Source organism: Mustela putorius, unplaced genomic scaffold (assembly GCF_011764305.1).
Source record: "Mustela putorius furo isolate JIRA1106 unplaced genomic scaffold, ASM1176430v1.1 tig00000127_pilon_pilon_pilon, whole genome shotgun sequence".
NCBI classification, from domain to species: domain Eukaryota; kingdom Metazoa; phylum Chordata; class Mammalia; order Carnivora; family Mustelidae; genus Mustela; species Mustela putorius.
Window position 1 is genome coordinate 17051187 of NW_025421288.1, and position 24751 is coordinate 17075937.

Genomic DNA, 24751 nt, shown 5'->3' on the forward strand with positions numbered 1-24751 from the left:
GTGGGACGGTGGGTTCTAGATCACCATCTGTGTGATGGAGACAATGGCCTCTGCCCAGAGAACCCCCACCCTCACCAGGCGTGGTTCAGGTTGGGACTTTGCTCCACTCTTCCTTTGTGACGGGAGGGGCAGAGGTTTGGAGGACAGGAAAAGGGACAGCAAGGTTCTGTACTGGACATGAAGGTCATGGGGCCCAGAACTGGAGTGGTGGGGGAGTGAAAGTTGTGAGGGTCAGAGAAGAGCCTAGTCAGCCAGGCCCCCAGTGAGGACCACTGATGGGGAGGGGGGACTGAGCACAGGAAGCCTCCAGCAGTCGGGATCCTGGGATCCAAGGTGAGTGTAGGGTTGGCGCAGGCTAGGGCGTTGGGGTGGGGAGCTGCTGCTCTCCCTCCCATGCCCCTGCTGGCTGTGCCCACCCCTGGGAGCACGGCTGCCCTCAAGAGCAGACGTGCTTTCTTCTTGGCTTTGTCCAAGTTCCTCTTGGGGCTGTGGCCCAGGTCTGCGCTTCTTCCAGGTAGACTCTTTTCTTGGGTGACTTGAGGGAGACACTTTCAACCCCTGACCTGTGCCTTGGTGTGTTTGTGCGTATTCATGGTCTTGGAATGACAGCCTTCAGATGCAGAGCAGTTCCAGCAGGGCCTCCCAGTCCTGGCCGGTGACCTCTGCCTGGGGCCCTTTGCCCGTCCCTGCTCTGGGGCCCTGCGCCTGCATCCCACCGCTGCCTCTGCAGGCCTTTCTGTGTCCACCCACCTGCCTGTCTGTCTGTCTGCTTTGTCCGCACGGGTGTCTGGTGGGTCTGTCCTCTGCGTGGGGCTACTTGTACGTGCATGCTCTGTGGGTGCAACCCTGTGAATGTGAATTCCCGTGTGCATGTAGTTGTGTCTCTGAGTGTGGGGAGACACAGGAGCCCGGAGCGGAGCTGCAGGACGCTTTATTGATTGAACAGTATTAGGGTAAATTCACACATGGGGTAGTGGGATGACACGGCCTTGGCTGCTTGTGTAGCTGGTTCTGTGGCTGCTTGGGGCTGTGACGGGGCTCTGCTAGGCCTCATCTTCGCTGCCCAGCACTTGCACCTGGAAGACAGACAGGTGTGGGCGGACAGGGCTGGGGGTCCCGTCCTCGGTGAGCAGTAACCAGAAAGTGCCATCTCTACTGGGCAGGCAGGCCCAGGTCAGCCCCTGGGGGACAGTAGCCTCTGGCCCATTTCAGCCAGTCCTCTCCTACCTCTCCTAGCAGCTGGGGAAGTGGTGCATGCACCTGCGTGTGTGTGTGTGTGTGTGTGCACTTGTGTGCAGGTGTGCCCGTGCATGCGTGTATGTGTAGGGGAGGCTGAGGGGCTCCATGGGGAGTGAGGTCTGGGAGGTCCACTCCCACCTACTGCGGCCGGTCGGGGTGTCTGTAGACGCGTTCGGCTGCATTGGGGGATAATCAGGAGCCGTGGCATTTGGCGGAGGGCCAGTAGGGTGGGGCCGTGGGTCCTGCTGGGGTTTGTGGGCATTTAGGGACCTGGGTGCCCCCGCCCCCCAGCCCCAGTACCAGCAGCTTGACCAGCTCCGCTTTGTGCATGGGCTGGAGGTTGTCTATGCAGGACTTGAGCTCAGTCAGGGCGGCCTTGGCATCCGCATTGACGTTGTACTTGCTCAGGGGCCCCTCGTAGAGCTCCTCGGGGGACCCCACCAGCAGCGTTTGCAGGAAGTCCATGAAAAACTCACTGCTGTCCTCCCCGGTGGCCAGCCCTGTGTGGTGAGGGAGGGATGGCACCAGGACAGGAGGTGGCCTTCCTGCCCATGACCCCAGACTTCCCAGAACTCCAGCCTCGGCCTCTAGACCTTCCGCATCCTCCTCACCTCCCCCAGATCGTCCTCTATGCCAGCCCCCACCCCTACCTGCCCGTGGACCCCTCCTCTGCTTCCTCCCTCCACTCTGGGTTCCCCGGCGTCTCTGGGGAAGGACTCCAGCCCCTCATGCAGCCGGGACTTCCCCACCATGTGGGGTTGGCTGACCTGGGGCTTGGAGTGTGGGGGTCAGGCTGGGCTGGGTTGGTGACGCTAGGGCTAGGGGAGAGGATGGAGCTGGGGTGCGCGGGGCTGAGCTCGGCAGGGGCATCAGGGTCGTTGCCCACATCCATGTTCTGTGATGGAAGCCGATAGGGCCCCTGTCAAGGCTGTTGCCCTCCCTGCGAGGGACCTGGTGCCTGGGTTTTCAGCTGCCTAGGCCCCCCTCCACCCCCCAAACAGGGGCTCTGCTGACAGAAGCACAGACTCACCCCAGGAGCAGAGCAGGACGAGGGCCACCAGCAGGAGGGTGCTGCTCCCCTTCATGGCAGACGGCGGTCCCTTGGCAGCTGCCTCGGCTGGCTTTATGCTGCACCTGGGCTGGAGGCGGGACAAGCTGCCCGTCAATACCTGGGCAGCCAGCGGGGCGTGTCCTCACCCGCTCCCCGCTCCCCGGGTGTCAGCAGTGGAAGGCTGGGGGCACCGTGGAGGGGGATGTCAAGTCAGTGGGGGAAGGACAGGAGGGACCAGGACGCCGCAGGCCTCTGGCCAGGCCTGCTTTGTGGCTGAGAGTGGTGGGGTCTGGGGTTGGGCTCAGGTCTTTCTTTTGTGGGTCCCCCTCTGCTTAACATGCCTGAGGGTCTCCCTGGGCCAGGGGTGGGGGCTTCCTGGGCCTGTGGATCTGGGTGGTGGGAGATGGGTCAGGGCCGCAGGAAGCTCAAGTGGACAGTAGGGTCCAGCAGGAGGAGGTGGGCCTCGGAGAGACTGAGGGGCCAAGAGCCAGACTAGCCTGGGGCCTGGTGGGAGTATCCCACCACTGTGGGGGGTTGGGAGGGGGCCTCATACTGAGACATAGCCTCCTTCTGCAGCAAGGCCAGCCCTGGGAGCCTAGGATCGGGGCGGGGGGCGGGGATGGTGCTTAGATGTTAGAATGGAGCTGCGATGTCTATGTCCCCAGCCAGACCTGCCCAGGAGCCACCATTCCCATCTGGGACTCTGGCCCTCTCCTGTCCCCTGCTGCCACCTGGTGGCTGATGGTGTCTTCGGGTGCCCGAGAGGACTCAGGGGTTTAGCCCTGGAGCCGCTACTCATTCAGCATCTGGGGACGGTTTCCACCTTCCCCAAAGTGCTCTGGTTTGATTGCTCTGGTATGTGTGTCACCCTTGGTCACCCTGTCCCTCACTCGTCTCTAGCTGGGCCTAAATCTGTCACAGACCACAGCCCTTGTCCTGTTGACAAGGTGTATTCTGAATCCTCTTGGCTGCTGTGGAGTAAGACCCAGCGATGGTAATCTACTTACACACAGATTCCAGGAGTATGGAGCAGAGCACATGTACTGAGGTCACCTGTAACAGCCATGTGGCCGTATCAGTGAGACTGTGCTCGAGGCCACGTGGAGCCCCCGTTCCCAGGGGCCCCAGGGATCACGGATTCTGGCCTGGCCATGGCCCCCACCTTTGCTCTGATGGACCCATCACCTTCTTCATTTAATTTCATTAGATTATTGAAGTACAACAGACCCAAGATGTTACATTAGGGTTAGGGTTACAGCTTAGTGACTCCACAGCTCTGGGCATTACTCAGCCCTCCCCACAAGAAGCGTAGCCCCTGTCTGTCCCGAACAAAGTTCCTACCATGCCACTGACTAGTCCCTCTGCTGGGCCCGTCTCCACCCCCCACCCCCACCCCGTATTGGTCTCTGGCCGCCTGTTGTCTCACTGGGCAGATGTCTAGCCATGCCAGCCCCGGGCTTCAGCGTCGCCCAGAAGCAGTGTTCCTGGACCTCAGCTGGTCTGAATCCCTGCAGGTGATTCCGACAGTCAGGGCCGGCTCCAATGGAGACCAGCCTGCCCCTCTCTTCTCCTTCTCTGTTTTCCTACCAAGTCTCCAGAGCTTCGTCCCTCCCGGAGGTGGACTGGGTGCCCCCTTGGCTGTGTTTGGGTTGTGGCTGTTGTTCTTCTCCACACCACAGCCCCTGAAAGCAGAAGCTGCTGGCGGTTGCCCTGCTGCCCTTCGTGGGCTGCCCGAGACACACCGTCCAGCCACCTCCCAGCCCAGGAGGATGGAGAGCAGGCCTCCTCCGCTGATGACTCCGATTACCAGCAGTGGGGACTTTGCTTGCACATCTCCAGTCCATCACCCCTCAGCATTTATTCATGCTGTAACACAACCCCACTTCAACCAAACACAGCAGAACACAAGCATCCCCTTGACACTGGTGACAGAGGCCTCCCTTTGGCTCCGCAGACTCTCACCAGGCCCCTCTATCTTCCTCAGTGCCCTGGGATGGGAGGCTCCCGGCCTGCTGTTTTCTGGTTCGGTCTGGCTAACAATGGGGGACCAACATGTTCAGCATCCATTAACTTTACAGGGTTGGATCTTTATTTGATCAAAAATCATACTCAAAACATTCTACCCCCAAAGCCCACATTCGGTGGGTTCATAAAGTGTTTGGTACAATTTTCACAGATGTGCAAATACCAAGACAGTACTTGTTAATTATGGTATTCGTCTTCACGATCCGCACAGCCCCTGTTCTTCCAGTGTTTGAATGATTACTTGTGCCTCATGATCTTCTGTATCCTAAGGGGCCGCCTGTTCCTGCACAGAAACGTTAAGCCCATTACATATTGAAGGTGTCAGGCAATTTGTCGGACTGATTCATGGAGTCAATGAGCTGGGGGAGACAAGAGGAGCTTCTCTGTGGCCAGATGTTCTTGGCTGGACCCCTCCCCTCACAGCCACCGTATCCGAGATTCCGTCGGCATCTGCTCATCATGAGCCCCGTATGAAGCACGAGAGAGGGGTCCAACACATGCACTGGTGTGCAAGCCACAGGCTCACTGCCTCTCTAAGCACACCGCTTGGTCAGCTGACGTTCCTCAGGAAAGGCAGGACCACTGAGGAAAGTAGGGTGTTGGCTGAGGTCCTGGTGCCTGCTCGACACTCTGGGATGCTCGGAGCCCTGTTCTCGTTGTGGCTGTGCCCTCAGGACACACAACCCCAAACTTGGTCTCTGGACTCTGCCGGTTGGCAGTATAGCTGTGCATGGTTTCATAGGATTCAGAGCTTACAGTTTTGTGGGCAATGAGGCTGAAAAGAAATTTCTTATTTTGCATCATCACTATATTCGAATCACACATACGCACGTCACCTACAACTGAATATTCTAGCAGTTGCACTAGTTCTGAGTCAGACTTGCGTTTCGGTGCAGGCAGTGGTGTCTGGAAAGCTGTGCCTAGCTAGGCCGTTTCTCTGTGGCAGACACACCCAGTATTTTCAAGCAATTTATTTGGTTTTGCAATTGTTTCATATGTAAATGCCGCCGGAGTTCTGGTAGTTTCAACGCCTCAGCTGCCAGGCTACAACTGCAAACGGCACACAGGAGTTGGAGCCTTGTGCCGTTAACTAAAACGGAGCCAAGGAAACAGTGTTCTTCCAAGTTCAAAGAACATGAACTCTGTCTTCATTTCCTTGTCGTAACAGTGTTTACTGATAATCCTGCCCCATCCGTGAGAGTAGCGGCGACTCTTAACAGTGGAAATGTCAGGCAAGGGTGCTTTCCTGAGTCAGCGTTAGGCTATGAATTAAGAAACGGAGGGCGCCTGGATGGCTCTTCAGTGTCTGCCTGGCTCCGCTTGGGTCATGATCCCGGAGGCCTGGCAGTTCGCCCCGTGGTGGGCCCTGCTCTGCGAGGGGTGGGCTCCTCCCTCCGCCTCAGTGCTCTTTCACTGTTTCTCTCAAATAAGTACAACCTTAAAAAAAACAAAACTGATTAGGTCAGGGTTAGGGTTAGGAATTAGGGTTTGGGTTTGTGTTCATGGGGGTGGTGAATGTGCCTTGGTTAAGGTTTTCCTTCCAAATCCTCCTGCTCCAGCCCCATCTCCGTCTTCCAAATGGCAGGGTTTCCTTCTGCGTTGCTGACTGAGTCTTCCGGTGTTGGTCAGCATTCCCGAAGCTCCTGTTTTTCAGACCTAGGCTTTGGGGGTGGGTAGTACCAGAGCCATGACTAGGGTTAGGGTTGGGGCCCAGGAGCTTTGTGGGACTTATCTGCTGGCAGTGTGGAGACCTTCCCAGAGGGCTGATTTGGGGGAAGGTTTATGGTGAGGGTGAGGGTTAGGGTTTGTGTTTGGGGGGCGCTGAATTTGTGTGGAAGGGTTAGGGTCTGGGTGCTGAGAGCTGGGAGTGTAGGGACCTGAGGGCCTGGGGCGGCGGTGTGGGGGTGCGGAGGGGTTGGGGACCTGTGTGTGAAGCCGGGGGCAGTGTAGTTGGGGACCTTAGGGGCCAGGGGCGGGGTGTGGGGATGGTCGCCTGGGTCAGTGGACATGCAGAGTCAGGGCCCCTCTGTGCTTCTAGAACCAGGCAGCCTGAGTCAGAGTGGGCCAGGGGGACAAGCTGGTGACCTACAAGGAGGCCCACACATGGCACCACATCGCCTACCACAAGGGCTGGCTCTCGCTTTACACAGGTGTGGGGTCATGGTGCTGGGGGCCTACGGATGGAATTCTTGGTCGTGGCTGTCACACGGACACCAGGTAAACATGTGCACAAGGCCTGATCCAACTCCAGCTTGTTCAGAGGGCTTCATGCTCAGATTTCACAGTCCCACATCACCGTGGGGCCGGGGCCGAGCAGTTACCCTGCACACGCCTTCCCCGCCGAGGGCGCTGCCTTCTTGTTTCCACTCCTGCTGTAAGCAGGTGTTCTTTTTGAACACCTTTTCGAGGTTCATTAGTGCCCATGTTTGCAGTTTCAGGCTTTCTGTCGGCTTCACTGCTTTAAAATAGCCCTAATGCTGATGTGTGAGGCACAAGAAAGGTGTGACCTACACTGGGGAGAAAATATGGGTGTTAATAAGCTTCCTTCAGGCATGGGTTCTAATGCTGTGTGGGCAGAGATTTGAGGGCTAAGCGTCGTATGTATTAAACAAGGGGTCTGAAAGCAAAAACATGCAGGAAACAAGGTTACGTATTGATGGGACTCCAACCAGGGCATGCAGAAACCTCACCCCATAGATCCTCTAGGAGTGAGGGTTCGTTGCTCATTGCTCATGCTGACTCCGTAGAACACAACTACTGGGACTAATGAGGATCAGCTGTGTTTTGTTCAGTATGAGGCTTCTCAGCTTGGGTGTTTTGAGATCCATCTGTGTAGAAAACTTAAAGTACAGATTCCTGTCCCCCACCCTTTCCAGGTTCTGCCTCTAAGATGTGGGGCTGGGTGTGGGGACTCTTCATGCATATGCTATGGGGTGTCGGGGTTTCAGGATCTGGGGATCTGGGGATGGGTGTGGAGACTCTTCACACGTACTGAACTTTTGAGGTGTAGGAATTTCAGGATCTACTTTGAGAATCCACTGGTTGAGGTCATGGCCCTGGCTGGTGAGAGAGCTCCTGTCCTCAGTCTCAGAAGTAGCTGGTGGCCTCGTCTCTCTGGGCCAAGGGATGGCCAGTGCTTCTATAAATGGTCCAGAAAGAGTGGCAAAGGTCTAGACAGGAAAGGATCATCTGAGTTTCTTGCATTGCTAAGGCCTCCGTCTTTCGTCTTTCGTTTGGTAAAACCAGGATAACCAATAATACCTACTTCACAGGCTTTGTTTGTGAATGTAATGAAATCATGTTCTTTGAATTCGCAAGTGCTCTTCTTTTCATTCCACTTGTAGAACAAGAGAGAAGAAGCCAGGCTGGGGGTGACAGGCCTCGGATGTTCCCGCTGGAGTTTGTGCTGGGTCTTCAAGGTGCCCTTCCCCTTTCAGGTCGCCTGGGTGGGGAGGACCATGCTTCAGAGCAAAGAGTGGAGGACGTTTTCCTCCAGAAGTTCATGCTGGGCACCTTCTCAGGGTGCCTGGCCAACCAGCTGGTCCTAAAGCGCCGGGCTAACCAGCTGGAGATCTGTGCCCTGGTCCTGGGCAGCTGCCTGCACACAAGTTCTACTTCCTGGTGGGCTGCAGTGAGACTCTGCTGTCCCACTTTTACAAATGCCCCGTCTGTCTGCACCTCCAGACTGTGCCTTCCAAGGCCGTGTGTAAGTACATCTAAGACAGTCACCTTGTCTGCATCAGGCTCTAGGCTGCGAAGGACAGAGGCGTGTGGGAGAGGAGTGAAGCAGAGACGGGGAAATGCATCTCCTCACTGTCTCGAGGATTCCTTTCCAAAGCTGCTATCGAATAAACAGACCTTCCGTGTTGTCTTTCCCGTTGGCTCGTCTTTCCTCCTCAGAGAAGAGCGCTAGAGCTGGGCTCCTTCAAGGGTCTCCAGGGCTCCACAAAAGGCTGCCGGTTGTTTGAGGCTTGGGTAATAGCTACAGTGTGGAGTCTCTTGTTACTTTACCAGGAACTTTACCTGGAGCACTTTGTTTTCTCTCAAAGTGGAAAAATCCATTTTTGGTAATTATAAAATAACCAACGTCAATTTTTTAAAATTTGAAAAATTGTAGCCTCCATTCATGCTATAAAATTCTTAACCAACTATCAATAAACCAATTCTTCCTTACCTTGTAAGGGCCTATTCCGCCAGAGCGGCCCCACCCCGGTTGAACTGCCATTTTGTTGTAAAACTTAAATTGACTCTGCACCCCCCCCCCCCAGGAGAACTTACTTAAAAACAAGTCCCAGAAACCAGTCCCAGGTAACAAAGTCCAAATACAAGGGTGGGTCAGGCCAGGTGGAGGTATTCAATCAGTGGGGGCGCATACTGTCTCCCAGCTACCAAGGAGTATGGGCCCTGCCCTTTGGGCACCTTTTGGGCGCCAATTTTGAACTAGGTGATAGGCAGGTTCAAATGTCTGCTAGGGTAAATTGTAATTCAGTTGGTCACCTAGCATGACTGTGTAGCCTTCTCTGTGTGTTACAATTTCATTGGCCACCTGTGTGTGGCCAGGCCCAACCATATGGCCTTTGCTCTATTAAAGTTGGTCTGAAAAGCAGGGAGGGGTCGCCCTCTCTCTAAGGGGGGGCCCCGACTGGTCTGTTTGACGGTTGGTCTGATTCTTGATGCTTGGCACGAAATAAAGCTTTGCTTGACTTTTGCTTTGTATCAGTCTCACTCCTTTAATCATGGACCCATTATTGGGGGACCCAACAACCTTGAAAATAATTTAAACAGTATGGACATGTGTCCAGTCAGCCATGAAACTTTCTTGTCATTCTTGCACAGAGAGAACTGTGAACGGTTCATTTCCAGTTGCACTTTTCCCTCCAGAAATATCTTTATGGACACTCATCACTTATTAAACAAGCTTCAGTGGAGCACCTGCTATGTGCCACACGTTCTTCCGAGGGCTTGGAATCCGTCCACGTACAAAACATCCCGTTCCGAGATCCCTGCCTTCATGGCACTTGTGTCCTTGTGGAGGTGGGCAGGGAGGGTCAGGCAGCACTGAGGACTCCAGGCAGGTGAGGGAGGTAGACCCACAGCTCTGGGTGGGAGAGCGCTTCAGGAGGTGCAGCAAAAGCTTCACATGGTGCTGATGGTGGGGCAGGGGCTGCTGATCAACTTCGCTGTGACACTGACCTTGGCCCTCACCCTGACCACGACCCTGTTACACTTAACCTCAACCTCACACACCCTAATCCCAACCCTGACCCTGACTCAGTCTTTCATCCTGTAAAGACTTGCTCAATGTTTGCAGATCATTTTATAGATTATTAAAAGTGTGACTTTGTTGAATTTTTTAAAAAACCAAATCAATTATTTTAAACTGTTAAAGGAATAGTATGTTTTTAATTCTCAGAGCTGGCAAGCAGATGAAGGCCCAGGGGGCTGGAAAAAGGCTATTGTTAGGGAATCTCTTCAGGTCTACCCAGGAAAGAAGGATGACTTCTATTCCACCTCTTTTCAGGAAGAATATGGGTCAACTAACAGCACTGAATCCACACAAAATAGCGCAGCTCAGAGGAAAACAAAAGGACAATCAACAGCCTCCAGAAGCAGAGAAAGAGCCACACCTAGGAACCAAGAGGACAGACCGTGGGAGCTGTGCTCAGGCCAATTTGCAGTCTGCAGATCCTCTGGAACTAGAATGCCCCAGTGCCCCTGGGGGTCGTGGGTCAGGCAGAACGTACACCCTGATGCTGCACTGTTGGAATCCGTGACAAGTCTCCTGGTCCCTTCGTCCAGGAGACACCCCCCCACCCCCTGACTACTCCAGCCTGCCTCTCGGAACCCCTCTTTTTGAGCATTGTTGGCGCCAGTGTTTACTCACTGTTTCCCCCTTGTGGCCACTGTCCAGACAGCATGTGGCAGAATGTTTCAACCTGTCAAATTCAAGGGAGAATAAAATAGAATAAGGTTGGTCCCTGTGATGAGGGAGCACGAGGCTGGCTGAAGACAAAGCAAAAGCTGGCGCCTTGCACCCCCCTCTCCATCCGCTCCCCCTCAGTCATTTGTGTAGCATCCCTCAGGCAGCCCTGACTGCCACGAACAATAAGCAAATAGTTAACTTGCAGAGCTCACAATCCTGCTAGACAGGAGTCTCCCTTGGCTTACAAATGTCCTAAATCTCACTAACAAAGACGATTGAGGGGCACCTGGGTAGCTCAGTAGGTTAAAGCCTCTGCCTTCGGCTCGGGTCATGATCCCAGAGTCCTGGGATCGAGCCCCACATCGGGCTCTCTGCTCAGCGGGGAGCCTGCTTCCTCCTCTCTCTCTCTGCCTGCCTCTCTGCCTACTTGTGATCTCTGTCTGTCAAATAAATAAATAAAATCTTAAAAAAAAAAAAGACGATTGATAACAGGATTGTGACATCCCACCAAAAAGTCTCCCAACTATCTTAATGTTAATGGCTGGTCTAAAGACAACATTGATCCAGACACAAGGGCAAGGCCTCCGGTAGGTAGGCCTGGGACATCCTGGCACCTCGTAGGACCTCTTTAGCATATGAAAACTCCATTGAAACCTCCCTTCCCCTCACCTTCCCCCAACCGCAGGGTACATAACCTGCCATCCCTCACAACCCGGGGCAGCAGCTCTTCCTGCCTATGGGTCCTGTCCCCGTGTTTTAATAAACCACCATTTTGCACCAAAGATGTCTCAAGAATTCTTTCTTGGTCATCGGCTCCGGACCTCAGCCCACCAAACCTCACCTAGGTTCTAGAATTTCATCACCTGGATCTCCTAGCTCCTAAAAACTATCCTATAATTCATGAGCGATATTCTAAATCGAGTATATCTTAACTAGATATTAGGGTTAGGTTCAGGGTCAAGTCGCATACATTAATTATGGACAGCTTTTTGTATGTCCATCTTATCTGCCTAAAGTGTTTTTAAAACATAAAATGGAAGAGGCTACAGTCACCAAAGCACTGAGCACATTACCTATCCCAGGAAATAGGTCACTAAACATAAATACTGTTTCATCTTAGCCGAGGATCAGGAGCTGCTCCTACAGTTACTAGGCAGGTAGCATCGGTGGCCAGCAGGCCACCTCCCCCTGACCCCCACACCCAGCTCAGCACATCCCCTGCTCTGCTCAAGGGCAGCAAACAGACGGACCAGGGGCCGGTGTGACTCCCTCCTGTCAGGCATGGCTTGCTTCCGACAGGTAGAGACGTGGGCCCCCTCACAGACACAACATGTTCTTTTGGTTCCTTGCTCCCTGCCTCCTGTTTCTATCACCATGGTCCTGAACATTTAGCTCCTGTGAGAACTTGGGTTTGCAGATTTCTGTTGACATTTAGAAGTGTAGGTCTGTGCTGCCTTTGTTCCCTGTCCTTGGGTCGGAGATGAAGGCAGGAAAAGTCATCAGACTCTGAAAGCAACAAAAAGAAATGTCAAGTATGCTCTGTCCCTGGCACCTCAGACTTGAAAGAAATGTCAAACTACAGGGACGCCTGCATGGCTGAGTCAGGTAAACCATTGCCTTCGGCTCAGGTCGTGATCCCAGGGCGCTGGGACCACTGGGCTCCTCGCTCAGCAGGGAGCCTGCTTCTCTCTCTGCCTCTGCCTGCCTCCATGCCTGCTTGGGCGCTCTCTCTCTCACTGACAAATAAATAAATAAATAAAATCTTTTCAAAAATAAAAAAAAGAAATGGCAAACTATGTACTTCATGTTCTACATAATCAGCTTTAGGGACTCACAGATGCATCTGAAATGAAATTGTACTGAAAGAAATGTACTGAACTTTCGCCTCGCAGAAGACAGTTTAGGGACACTGTCCCTCGCCCGCCCTGTCATTTCCTTTCTGGCCAATGCCGGTCACACTGACACATATAGTCACACAATTGTGACATCCTCCTGGAGCACTCTCGGTCCCCCACCTCCCAGTCTGGCCAACACTGCACACCCCCAGTCCTCCTGGAGCATTCCTGTGTCTGCATTTCCCTTAATTCTGTATGGTTTCTGATTCATTGTTTCTATTTCTGGAGAAGTCAGGGGATAACTGGGGTCCATTGCAGTTCGAATTTCCAAAATGTACAGGATCCAGCTGGACCCCAGGAGGGGCAGGTGCCTCCCCTGAACTGAGTGCACCGCATCCGGCTCTGCCCCCACCGCCGGCAGGGGGCGCCCGACTCACCGCGCCTCGTCCTGCACGGCCCGCAGGGGGCGCCCCAGCCCCACTCCAGGACCCTTGCTGGGCATGCGCGTTGGGGCCGCCTTCTCCGCGCTGACAGGCGTTCCAAGGCCTCGGGACCGTCTGTGCGGACGCCCGGGCTTCAGGAGGAAGCGGGGCCTCCTCCACGGTCAGGAGCCCGGGCTCCTCAGGACCCGTTGTGGGGGATGTGGGTCTGCATACATGCCGACAGGACCGGTGTGGAGGACGCGAGGCCACGTCCACGGTGACAGGACCCGCTGACAGGACCCGCTGTGGAGGGTGTGCGGCCACGTCCACGCTGACAGGACCTGCTGTGGAGGGTGTGGGGCCGCGTCCACGCTGACAGGACCCGCTGTGGAGGACGCGAGGCCACGTCCACGGTGACAGGACCTGCTGTGGAGGACGCGGGGCCGCGTCCACGCTGACAGGACCCGCTGTGGAGGGTGTGAGGCCGCGTCCACGCCGACACGAGTCCGGCCCCCTCAGGCCCCGTCGTGGGAGAAGGTGAGCAGAAGCCGCCGGGGCGGGCACTGCCGAGGGTTGCGGGGCTCGCAGGGCCCCGCGGAGGAAGGGCGCGCTGTGTAGACCGTGCGGCTTCCGCGGGTTTGTGGGCGGCGCGGGGGTCCCGCGGGGCTGAGCGCGGGGCTGTGGGGTCCCCCGGTCCGGGCTCGGATGCGCCCCGGGTCGCGGCTGTGTCGGTGCGCGGCGGTCGCGGCTCCTGCGGCTCCTCAGACGGTCCGGGCGCGGCCGCCCCTCGGGGCTCCCGCTCCGCCCGCCCCGCCCGCCTCGGCCCCGCGCGTCCTTCCCGCGTCCACACCCGCCGCGGGGCCGAGTCCGGGCGTCCGGGAGCGACAGCGCGGGCTCTGCGGGCGGCGGCGGGGACGGCGGGTGTTTCCCGGCGCGGTTCGTCCCCGAGCCCGAGCGTCTCCCGTCCCCGCGCGTCCCGCTCCGTGTCCGTCGGCGGCGGCGCGCGGCGTCGGAGCACCGGCCTGTCCCCGGCTCGGCGGGTCCCGGACAAGGCGCGGGAAGCCGGGAGGGCTGCCGGGAGGGCGCGTCCGTGGAGAGAGGCGGGGGCCGGGGGGACCGAGGTTCCCGCCGCGGAGCTGCGGGGGCGGCGACTTCCTGCGGGGGATGAACCGCGGCTCCGGGCCGGGAGCGGGCGCGTCTCCACCGCGGGGTCTGCGGCGCGCCGAGCCGCCCCCTTCCCTCCGCGGCTCCCGCTGCCCGGCCGCCGGCCCGAGGCCCGACCCGCTTCCTCACGGCTCCGACCGGGCTGTGGGGCGCCGCGGGGACCTGGGACCCCGAGTCCCGCCGCGTCTGACTCGCCCCGACTCCCGCGAGTCTCGGGCCGGCCGCGGCCTCCTGCGAGGGCGAGTGGCCTGTCCGCGCGGGGGACCTGGACCCGGCGGGCTCGGCCTCCCTCCCGGAGCCCGACGTCGGCTCTGCTCCTGCGACCTGGTGCCGCGGGGGTCGGGAAGCGCCGCGTCCTCTGCGGTGACCTCGGATCTGCGGGTCTCACAGAGACGCTCGTCCCCGCACGCAGACCCCCCGCCGTCGCTTCCGAACCGTCCGTAGTGTGACACGGGCTGCGTCGGGCGTTTGACCCCAAACAGCGACACCGTCCCGCGGAACCCCCACGGAACCCCAGGTGAGGAAACCCTGACGGCGCCCGCAGTGGCCCCCGGACCGCAGGCCCACGTCGCCGGTCACCGCCCGCCGCCCCGTCCGCGGCGCCTTCTCCGGTCCCGACCGGTTTTCTCCCTCCGGAGCCGCTCCCGAGAGTCCCCCGTGTGCACGACCCGGACGGGCTTACGGAGCGCGGAGGGTCCCGTCTGAGGGGCATTTCCACAGGGCTGTGTCCCTGGGGCCGTTCCCGGGGTCCACGCGCGTGGTGACAGGCGTCATCCTTCGCGTCCTCACGGCGACTAAACACGACGACACGGCCCGCTTCAGACACGGCGGGTGGCAGTTCGCCGCCCCGGCCGAGGCCACGTGCCGCACGTCGTTCTCCGGAACGTTCTCGCTGTCCCCGAGGGGACTGTGCGCGCGACCCACCAGCTCCCCGGTCCCCTCCCTCGGTCCCGCAGCCGCGTCCGACCGTGAGTCCCGGACGCCGCCCCCGAGTGCGGTCCTGGGGTCTGTCCCTCGGTGGGCACCAGCGTCCGCCCTCGTTCCGGACTCCGAGGGGAGCCGGCGGCCTTCAGACGTGCGCGCCGTGTTCGCCGGAGATTTACGGGAAAATGACCCCTTCTTCCTGCGTTCGTGAGAGGTTGTCTCGGCAGCAGACGTGGATTTGGGTCAGAACCTTTTCCGCGCCACTGAGACGACCGCGTGGTTTTACTCCCGCACTCATTGCGCCGCGCAACATTGTTTCACTCTGTTGCACAGCGGGAGACGCCTGGGAACAGACACTGGCTTACGGCGCCCGGCGTGTCCGCGAGCTCTCGGTTTCGCAATGTTCCTGACCAGGATCCTCACATTTGCTTAAAGAAACGTATAGGACTGCATTTCGCTGATTTTGTGATGATTTCATTGGGGTTGGTATTCGTGGTTAGGATGGGGGTTAGGGTTAGGGGTTAGGGTTAGGGTGGCCTTAGGGTTAGGGTCTCCCTGTCCTCGCCGGCACAGAGCCCGTCCTCCTCCAGTAACCACAGTGATCTTTCTGGGACATAATCTTCGGGCCTCTCTGTGGTTTGCTCCCCTCCTGCTCCCCTCCCAGTCTCACCTCTCCCACGGGGACCCCCCCCTCGGTGGGCACCCCGGAGTGTGGATTCCCACAGGTGCCTCAGGCTGGAACCCAAGCCTTTGCCTATGCTGTGCCTCTGCCAGGAGCACCGTTCCCTCCTCCTGCTTCCCGTCCGGCTTGTTTCCCCATTGGCTGAGCCGCGATTTGCCCCCTGATGACCTGCCTCATGCCTGCTGTGTGTGTGTGAGCTTTCCCCCCACTTAAATGTTGGGCTGCATGGGTTTCCAACCTTCTAAGCCTTAGGGTCCCCTTTGTAAGATGGGGTGCTAATGGCCCCCATCTCTGGGAGCAGGAGGCAGGGAGACCCCAGGGGCAGACTCACTCAGGACAGGCTGGGAGAGTGACTGTCGCTTAAAACAGCCCAGAGCCTGCCCCCTTGAAGAAGGTGTACATGTTCACGGCCCCCAGCTCTGGGGTCCTGCTGCCAGCCTCTGGCAGTAAAACTTCTCATGCCCTGTCCCCTGTCCCTACAGCTTCCTGGACCTGTTCTTGCAGACAGTGGAGAAGCCCTCCATGGTGGGACACAGGGTCACCTACTACATCTTCACTGACCAGCTGGCTGCCAGGTCCATATGCCCCTCCAGGAGGGCTGAAAGATAGTGGTCTTCATGGTGAGACACAGGGTCACCTGCTACATCTTCACTGACCAACTGGCTGCTGGGTCCATGTGCCCCTCTGGGAGAGCCAGATGTTGGTGGTCCTCATGGTGGCACGGGGTTACCTACTATGTCTTCATTGACCAGCCGGCTGCCAGGCCTGTGTGCCTGTCCGGGAGGGCTGAAAGATAGTGGTCTTCGTGGTGAGACACAGGGTCACCTGCTACATCTTCACTGACCGGCTCGCTGCCGGGTCCTTGTGTCCCCACCAGGAGGGCTAGAGGGTGGTGGTCCTCCAGGTCTGTGGTGCTCCACACTGGCAGGATGTGTCCATGGAGCACATGGTGATGGTCAGCTGCTTCTGTGAGCAGCACTTCCTCTGCGAGGTGGACGACTTGGTGTGCAGGTGTAGACGTGAAGTTCTGTGACCACATGGGTATGGAGCTCCTGTCCCCCCTCTTTGGCACCCTGTACCCCAGTTCCTACTGGGAGCCTGCAAGGACTTCAGCTATGGATGCCAGCTAGAGTCCCAGGCCCATATCCCCAGGGATCAGGGCAACATTTACTACCTGGGGGCCTTTTTTAGGGTATTGGTGGTGGAGGTTCACTGACTGACCTTGGCCTGTCACCACGCAATGGGGGTCGACCTGCCCAATGGGATGGAGGCCATGTAGCATGACAAGAGCCACCTGAGCAGGTACCTGCTCAACCACCAAGACGCTATCCCCAGAAGACCTGTGGGACCTCCAGTGGCTGCGTTGTGCCCTGGAGGACCTGTGGGACCTGTGGCTGCCACGCTGTCCCCTGGAGGACCTGTGGGACCTTCAGATGCTGGGCTGTTCCTGGAGGATCTGTGGGATCCGAAGCTGCTGGGCTACCCCCCACCCCTAATCATGGAGAAGCTGAGATACATGGCTGTGCCCAAGAATCACCTGGACACCAGGAACACATGAGGGGCTGCCCCCCTTTCCATCAGGAGATGCTGCCAGTGGAGCCATCAGAGCAGGTTCCTTTTTCTGTCCCCTTGAGGGAGACTGTGAGGCCCAGATGTCCAGGACCTCTGAACATCTGGGGCTGCACCTGCATATGAGATGTTGATGAAGTTCTAGAACCTATGTGAGGTTTGGTGGGCTGAGGTCCGGAGCTGATGACCAAGAAAGAACTCTTGAGACATCTTTGGTGCAAAATGGTGGTTTTTGCTTTTGCTTTGTCTTCAGTCAGCCTCTTGCTCCCTTATCAATGTCAGCTTGGAGACACAAGTTTCTCTCTTTGTGGTCACTGCATTTTGATAACTTCTGGGTCCCTGGCAGCTGTGAACGGCTCCAGTTTTATGTCAGATGTTTTTCTGTGTCAATGCTGAGCAATCATCTTTAAGAAGAACAGTGGAGAGAAAAGATTTCCTCCCTGGTTCTAAACAGACACATCTTGGTGGGGCTGGGAGTGGCCCCGCAGCGGCCGTGGAGTCAGAAGGGGCCCTGGCTGGGTCTTCCCTCACAGTCCCATGGGGCTTCAGGGTCGAGGGTGTGCCAAGCCACCTGCCAGACCCCCAGTCCCCTGACTGCCAGAGACCTTGGCTGTGGCTGCTAGCTCAGCCTCTAAGAGAATGGAACCCTCTGGGTTATATGGTTATATGTGGTTCCTGCCTTGGTTTTAAGTGGCTATTTCTGTGCTGGTATTTGTAATGGCTCCGCCGGGATGTGCATCTTGTTGGGACTCCTCAGTGCCCACTGGTGGGTTTGCACTTGTGCCCCCATCTGCCTGTGCTGTGTCTTAGCAAGCATTCACTGAGTGCCTACTGTGAGCTCGGTCACCAACAAGGGGCAGAGCGTGAGAGTGAGAACTAAGATACAGGATCCCTGCTCCAGGGCCCTCCTGGGACTCATGATGACCCAGACCTCCTGACTCACTTCTTTCCTACTGTGGCGTACCAGACATATAACCGACTCTGTTAAGCACATTTCAGGATCAGTTCAGTGGCAATAAGTACATTTGCTCTTCTGGACCTGCCACCGCCATCCACTGCCATAACTTTGTCCTCACCCCAAACCGAACTCTACTCACCCTAACCCTAACCCTCCATCTCCCCTCCCCCGCCTTGGCACCCACTAGCTCCTTCCATCTCTATGAATTGGTGCTCTCCGTCCCTCACAAGTGGGGTCCTTCAGTATCAGTCCTTTGGGGACTGGCTTATTTCATGTAGCATAATGGCCTCAAGGCCTGTCCCCATGAGCCTGGAGCTGATCCACTTTTCCCCCAAAGGCGTGGCTCAGCCCTTTCCTGTCTACAGTCCCCTCTGTCCCCCTCATCTTCCTTCTCAGCCTGAAAATGATCCCAACTGATCTGCAGCTTTGAAGACCTGTTCAGTCCAGATGCCAGGAACATCCCCCGGGGCCTCACTTACCCCATCTGCCCATGTCAGGCACCTGCACTCCCCACCAACTGGCCACCTGCTCTTCTCACAGGTGTCCCCATCTCAGGAGAGGGAAACACCAAGTCCAGACCTTTGGAGTCCTCTGTGACTTCTTGATGGCCACCAACTCTCCCAGTAGTGAGGTGGCTGCCTTCAGATGCTCCTCAGTTACTCCTGTGCCTCTGGTGTCTTCCCAGAACCCTGACCTGACTGTTTTCAGACAGTTCATCCAGCGGTACCTGCACTTTCCGGGCGGGGGATTTGCTGGAATCTGCAGTGTGTCCTCGTGCCCCACCTTTTTGAAGGCACATTGTTGGGGCTGTCTGAGGACCCAAGACTGTGGGTCTGTGGCCTGGAGGGATTTAAGCAGAGCTGGTGGGCTGGGAGGGCTGCAGGGCACAGAGGCATGTTTCAGAAAGCTTTCCATGGTCCCAGGCATCCTACTGTTTTTGACTTCAAGCCCTGAGATTTTTAAAATGCCAGCAGTGTTACAGTGTGGGCCAGAAAATCACATGTCTCTGCACCCAACACCACCTAAATTATTGGCCCTTTCTTGTCACTTGAGCTGAATACAAAAGATTGGGAGTAGGAGCTTGAGGGCAGGTCCTGAGTCAGACTTTGTGTTTGGGGCACAAAGGCCATCCAGACAAGCTTGTGCCGAGCCTGAGGAGGGGGTCTGTGTGGAGACCCCAGCTGCAGACACTGCTGTCTCCTGATGCCCCCTCAGTGCACCTGCTGCTGGGAGAGCCCCTGCCCCCTCCTCTCTGTGGAGGGCTCTCTCCTGCTCCAGTAGTGCCTCCTCCCCTGCCAGTCACTGCCAGCCTGCTGCATGGGAGGGTAGATACCCCGATGACCTCCAGCCCTGGGGACAGAGCCAGTGCGGGTGGGGTGTGGTCTTCCAGCTGGCTTGAGCGCCAGGCCCCCAAGGTGCTCACTCTCCTGGGGGCTCAGTGTACTACGTTCTCCCTTAGGCTTCTTAGGCCCAAGCCGTCCCCTGCTCAGGGACCATTCTCGGCCCAGGCTCCACACGCTGGGATTGGGAGCAGGTCATCTGGACCTTCTGGACTCGTGCTTCCATGCCCATGACATGGGCATAGGCTGGCCTCACAGACTCGTCAGAGGAGACCCAGATGCAGGCCACTACCTGGAGGTGCTAAGTGACCCCAGAGGGATCACACAGGTCTTGAACAAAGCACCAGGCTCAAGGGACCCAGCGCAGGATCTGGGCACCAGGCCACAGGGCATGGGGAGTCCTGGTGGGGGAGGCCCTGGCGAGGGGTAGGAGTCCATGGAAGTGTCCCAGAAGAGGCAGGAGACAAGGAAGGCAACAGAACCGGGCTTCCCCGGAGGTCGATGGAAGAGTCAGAGGCTCACACAGACCTTTGGGTAAACTCAGAGGCCCTGGAGATGTTGGCTGAAATGCTGTCATTTGGTCAGAAAAGTTGTGTTACAAACCCCAGTCAACATTGAATGGTTTACTCTTTGTTGCTTCTAGGAATCAGTGTGTATGGGCCAGTAGAACTCACAGTGCATGAAGTCTAGGATATATTTACTTTTCATCATTTCTCAGGACTAGATTTTTCTTGAGGAAATGCTAAGCATGTGTATTTCCAACATTTTTTGGTGAAATGGGCCTCTGTTTTCAGGAGCAGATTCTTGGTGCTCATCACCGCTGCGAGCCCTGAGGACTGCGCCCTGTCACCTTCCACAGTGGAGGTGACCCCATGGGTGAGGGGACCTCACTGATGAAGCCCCAGTGCTCAGTACAGAGCAGGGACCCCAGGTCCTCTGCTGAATGAGGGGGGGCATGAGAGAGGCTGGGGGTGACGGAGGGCAGAGAGGGAGGGAGGCGGGGGGGGAGCATGCAGTCAGGGAGGGCAGGGAGGGGTGGAGGGGAAGGAAGGGGAATGAGTGATGGAGTGAGGAAATGAGGCAGGGAGGGAGGGAGGGAAACCCCAGAAGCCAGTCCACACATCAGGAGCCGTTATTTTGGGTGAGATCGGAAGGAATCACAGCCCAGGCCCTGGATGGTAGCTCGGGGCTGGTCCATCTGTCCTCCCAGTGCTGACCTTCCTTCTCCTTGGCCCTGGATCCTCTCCACTTCCTCCTTAAACTGTTACAAATGTCCCCAGGAGCAGGGGGGCAGGAGTGGTGTCTCAGAGGGGCTGCCTCGATCCTGTGCCCCAGACAACACTGAGAAAGGAGCCCCAGGACATTGTGTCATGAGGACTGGGATGAGGATCCCCTCCATCTCCTTGGGCATGAACACTGTTCCATTCCCTGCTGTCTCACCACTGCTGTGCCCAATCCTACTGAAAACACATCTGTGACCCACCGAGCCAGAGTTTCTGGGGGTGAGTCCCAGGCTGAGCCCTGCTAGGTGACAGGTGCACCTGTGGCCTGGGATGGGTGCCGCTCACGGTTGTCTCAGACAGGGGTGCCTGTCCCCCTTCTCTCCGGGGGCCCTGCATTGGACCTTTGCTTCCTCACGTTCTCCCCAGGGCTGCTGGTCCCCAGATCAGACACCTGCCAGTCTGAGGGTGACCAGCACTGCCTCCCCAGGGTTTCCTTTGCCTGAGTCCTTCCCCGGGAGCTCCTGCATCTCCTGACACATACTCCCTGTGTGCCTCTCCTCCCCCTTGAACTTGCACGTGTCTAGTCTCTGTCCCTGTGGGACCCAGTGACTTGGAGCATGGATTGGAGCAGACCCATGGGAGACCTTTCCCTGGCCTAGGGTTGTGAGCGATGCTTTTGCCCTCTGCGGAGCATCTTCCAGCTTTCTGCATTTCCCTGGATTCTGTGTGGGCCACAGGAGGAAACAGCCGTGTCCTGTCTGGGGCCGACTGTGGTGTCCCAGCAGGAACAGGGGCCTTGGCCCCGAGATTGTGCCCAGAATTCCTAAAGGGGTCCCTAGGATGACATCTCCTCTGTAATCCATTGGGCGTCTCAACATCCAATAAGGGAAATTCTATGTCAAACAGACAGAAGAAACAAAAACCCAACCCAACCCAACCCCAAACAAGTGCCCTTTGAAAATAGGTGCAGACACAAAGTCACCTATTGAGGGATTCCACTTCCAGAAACCTCCAGAACACGTGCAGGACCAGAAAGAGAAAGCAGCTTAGGGGTAGCGAGGGGCCAGGCTGGGGGAACAATGGGCAGGAGGGCTTGGGCTCAGGGTCTCCTCCTTTGGGGAAGGAGATAGCCTGCAACGATGCTCTGGGGCGTGGTGGCACAGCGTTGGGAATGCACTTCATGCTCATGACGTGTTCAAGGGAAAATAAGAACTTTTATTTAAAATAAATAATACACGGCAGAGGAGATGGACGGCGATGAGAACGGTGACTTCATACAGGAGAGGAAGAACACAAGGAGGGGGGATGAAACATTCTGGGGGGATGTCGGGGTCAGGGGATGGAACTGACGGCATTTTTCTGGGGAGATCTCCCCGCAGAGTTGTGGGCTCTGGATGCGGGTCTGGGAGGCCCGCAGGAGAAGGTGTTGGGGCAGGGGTTGGGCTAGGGGCGGGGACAGGGTCAGCAGTAGTGGCCGGTGCAGGATCCAGAGCAGGAGCTGGGTCAGAGGCAGGAACAGGAGCCCAGGCAAGGGCAGGGAAAGGAGCAGGAGCAAATGAGAGGGACTGGGTCTGGGGTGGGAACAGGGGCCTAGGCAGGGCCAGGGGAAGGGGCAGTGGTCCTGGCAGGGCCAGGAGAAGGGATGGCGGCAGTTGAAGGGGAAGACGAGGGGCAGGGTCTGGGTCTGGGGCAGGGGCAGTGGCCCTGGCAGGGAAAGGAGAAGGGATAGGGGCAGGAGCAGGAGTTGGGGCAAGTGCAGGGGTGATGGCCGGTGCAGGGTCAAGGGCAGGAGCTGGGTCTGGGGCAGGAACAGGGGCACAGACAGGGGCTGGGGAAGTGAGGGTAACTCTGGCAGGGGCAGGGGCAGGGGGAGTGGCAGGAGCAGGGGTGGGGGCAGGAGCAGGAGCCAGCTCTCCCTGGACAGCATCAGCATTTCCGTGGGCAGGCGCCTGGGCACCTGTGGGCTCCCGGTCTCCCGCCGAAGTGACTCCAGACATCATGTGCCCCTCCGGAGTTGCTGAAGTTGGGAGTGGGTCTAGCTCCTTGGCTGGGGAAGCTGGGAGAGGAGAGAGGTCACCTGCAGGCCTGCCTCTCCCTGTGGCTTTGCAGAGACAGAGCACAGCCCAGGGCCTCCCAGAGAAGCCGCAGCCACGAAGGAACCCTCCCCGGGACGTCTCCCCGACTGCAGTCCACCCCCTGGGTGCTCCGAGCCAAGTCGAGGCTCCTGGCCCCACACCGGCCTGTGGGGGCTTCTCCCTGTGGGGCCCAGCACCGACCCCTCCCCACACAGCCACAGGCACCCCACCCCAGCCTTCTCACCCTCGGACTTGGCCTCCGTGGGCTCCGTGTCCAGGACCGCAGTGCAGTGGAGTACCGCGGGCAGTGGTCTGGGAGGTAGCGAGGGCCTTCCCAGGACCGGGGACTCCGGGGTCGGGGAGGGGTGCGTGTCTTCCCGCCTCCTTCCTAGTTCATCCGTGGCCTGCCAAGGCAGAGACGGGGAGTGTGCAAGAGGCGTCAGAGCCCTGCCCAGCCATACCCACCGTGCTCCTGCCCAGTGCCCCTGCTTCTCCCAGATCCCACGCAGACCTGTGTGTGCACAGCCCCGCACCTGGGTCAGTGACCCGTCCCTGCAGGGTCTCAGGATCAACCCTGGGCAGAAGGGTGCAGCCCCCACACTCCGTCCCACCTAGCCAGCCTTAACCTGGGGTGTGAACATGACCTGCCCACCAGGCATCTGACCCCTCATCAGCCTGCTCCTGCTTGGGGCGTCTCCACCCCCCATGAGCTCTCTTTACACACACACACACACACACACACACACACACACACGGGGAGGAGACATAGGCCTACACGGGTCGGTCAGAAGGTGTGGGGCTGTCTGACTTGAGCCTCCCGGTATCACCTTTTGATTCTTTTTGCCAAAGGGCCAGAGTCGTCGGGGAAGCCTGACACGACCTGCCCAGTGGGGGGACGTGTTTGGGGGGCGAGCTCTCCTCTGCCTGCATCCCCTGGGCTTCGGTAGGCAGCAGCAGAACATGTCGCTTCCTTCAGGATCTGCCCAGAAATGAGCTGGGCAGGGGGGTTTTCTTTGGAATGTGGGTGCCTGGATACATGGGTTCCAAGTCCGTTGGGCTGTGTCGTCAGGGAAGTGAGGTCACCACTGCCTGGGGGCTCCTTACCGGACTTCCTGCTCCCACCAGAGCTCCCTGAGGGTTAGGGTTATCGTTAGGGTTAGGGTTAGGGTTAGGGTTAGGGTTTAGGGTTAGGGTTAGTGTTAGGGTCAGGGTCAGGTTCACGGTCAGGGTCAGGCTTAGGGTCAGAGTCAGGGTTTAGTTAGGTTCCAGTATAGGGTCAGGTCAGGGTTAGGGTTAGGGTTAGGTTCAGGGTCCGGGTAGGGTCAGGGTTAGGGTTTGGGGTTAGGGTTAGGTTTAGTCTTAGGGTTGGGGTTAGGGTAGGGTTAGACAGTGTTAGGGTCAGGGTTAGGGCTAGTGTAGGGGTTAGGGTTAGGTTTAGAATCAGGGTTAGGGTCAGGATCCGTGTTAGGGTCCGGTTCAGGGTGAGGTTTAGGGTCATCTTCATCGGTGTTATGCTCAGGGTTTGGGTCAGGCCCACCGTCAGGGTCAGGGTCAGTGTTAGGGTCAGGGTTTGTTTCTTGGTTAGGGTCAGGGTCAGCTTCAGGGTATGGTTAGGGTTGGGTCAGGCTCACAGTCAGGGTCCGGGTTAGGGTTATGGTTAGGGTTATGGTTAGGGATAGGGTTTAGGGTTAGGGTTAGTGTTAGGGTCAGTATCAGCTTCACGGTCAGGGTCAGGCTTAGGGTCAGAGTCAGGGTTTAGTTAGGTTTCAGTATAGGGTCAGGTCAGGGTTAGGGTTAGGGTTAGGTTCAGGGTCAGGGTTATGGTCAGGGTTTTGGTTTGGGGTTAGGGTTAGGTTTAGTCTTAGGGTTGCGGTCAGGGTAGGGTTAGACAGTGTTAGGGTCAGGGTTAGGGCTAGTGTAGGGGTTAGGGTTAGGTTTAGAATCAGGGTTAGGTTTAGGGTCAGGATCCGTGTTAGGGTCCGGTTCAGGGTGAGGTTTAGGGTCAGCGCCATTGGTGTTACGGTCAGGGTTTGGGTCAGGCCCACCGTCAGGGTCAGGGTCATTGTTAGGGTCAGGGTTTGTTTCTTGGTTAGGGTCAGGGTCAGCTTCAGGGTATGGTTAGGGTTGGGTCAGGCTCACAGTCAGGGTCCGGGTCAGGGTTAGGAGTTACTGTTAGTGTTAGGGTTAGGTTTAGGGTTAGGGTCCGGGTTAGGGTCAAGGTCAGGATCAGGGTCAGGTCAGGGTCAGGGTCATGTTTAGGCTTTGGGTCAGAGTCAGGGTTCAGTTTGGTTCCAGTTTAGGGTCAGGGTCAGGGTTAGGGT

General features: G+C 57.5%; 1 protein-coding gene across 1 annotated transcript; it reads right to left on the reverse strand.

Moving 5' to 3' along the window:
• Window positions 1–829: 829 nt before the first annotated feature.
• On the reverse strand, window positions 830–2373 carry SCGB1C1 (secretoglobin family 1C member 1). Its single transcript, XM_004781036.3, has 3 exons — window positions 2270–2373; window positions 1540–1739; window positions 830–1076 (listed from the first exon to the last, which is right to left on the reverse strand). The coding sequence occupies exons 1-3, from the start codon at window positions 2322–2324 to the stop codon at window positions 1044–1046; spliced, it is 288 nt and encodes a 95-aa protein (XP_004781093.1). The 5' UTR covers window positions 2325–2373; the 3' UTR covers window positions 830–1043.
• Window positions 2374–24751: the final 22378 nt, after the last annotated feature.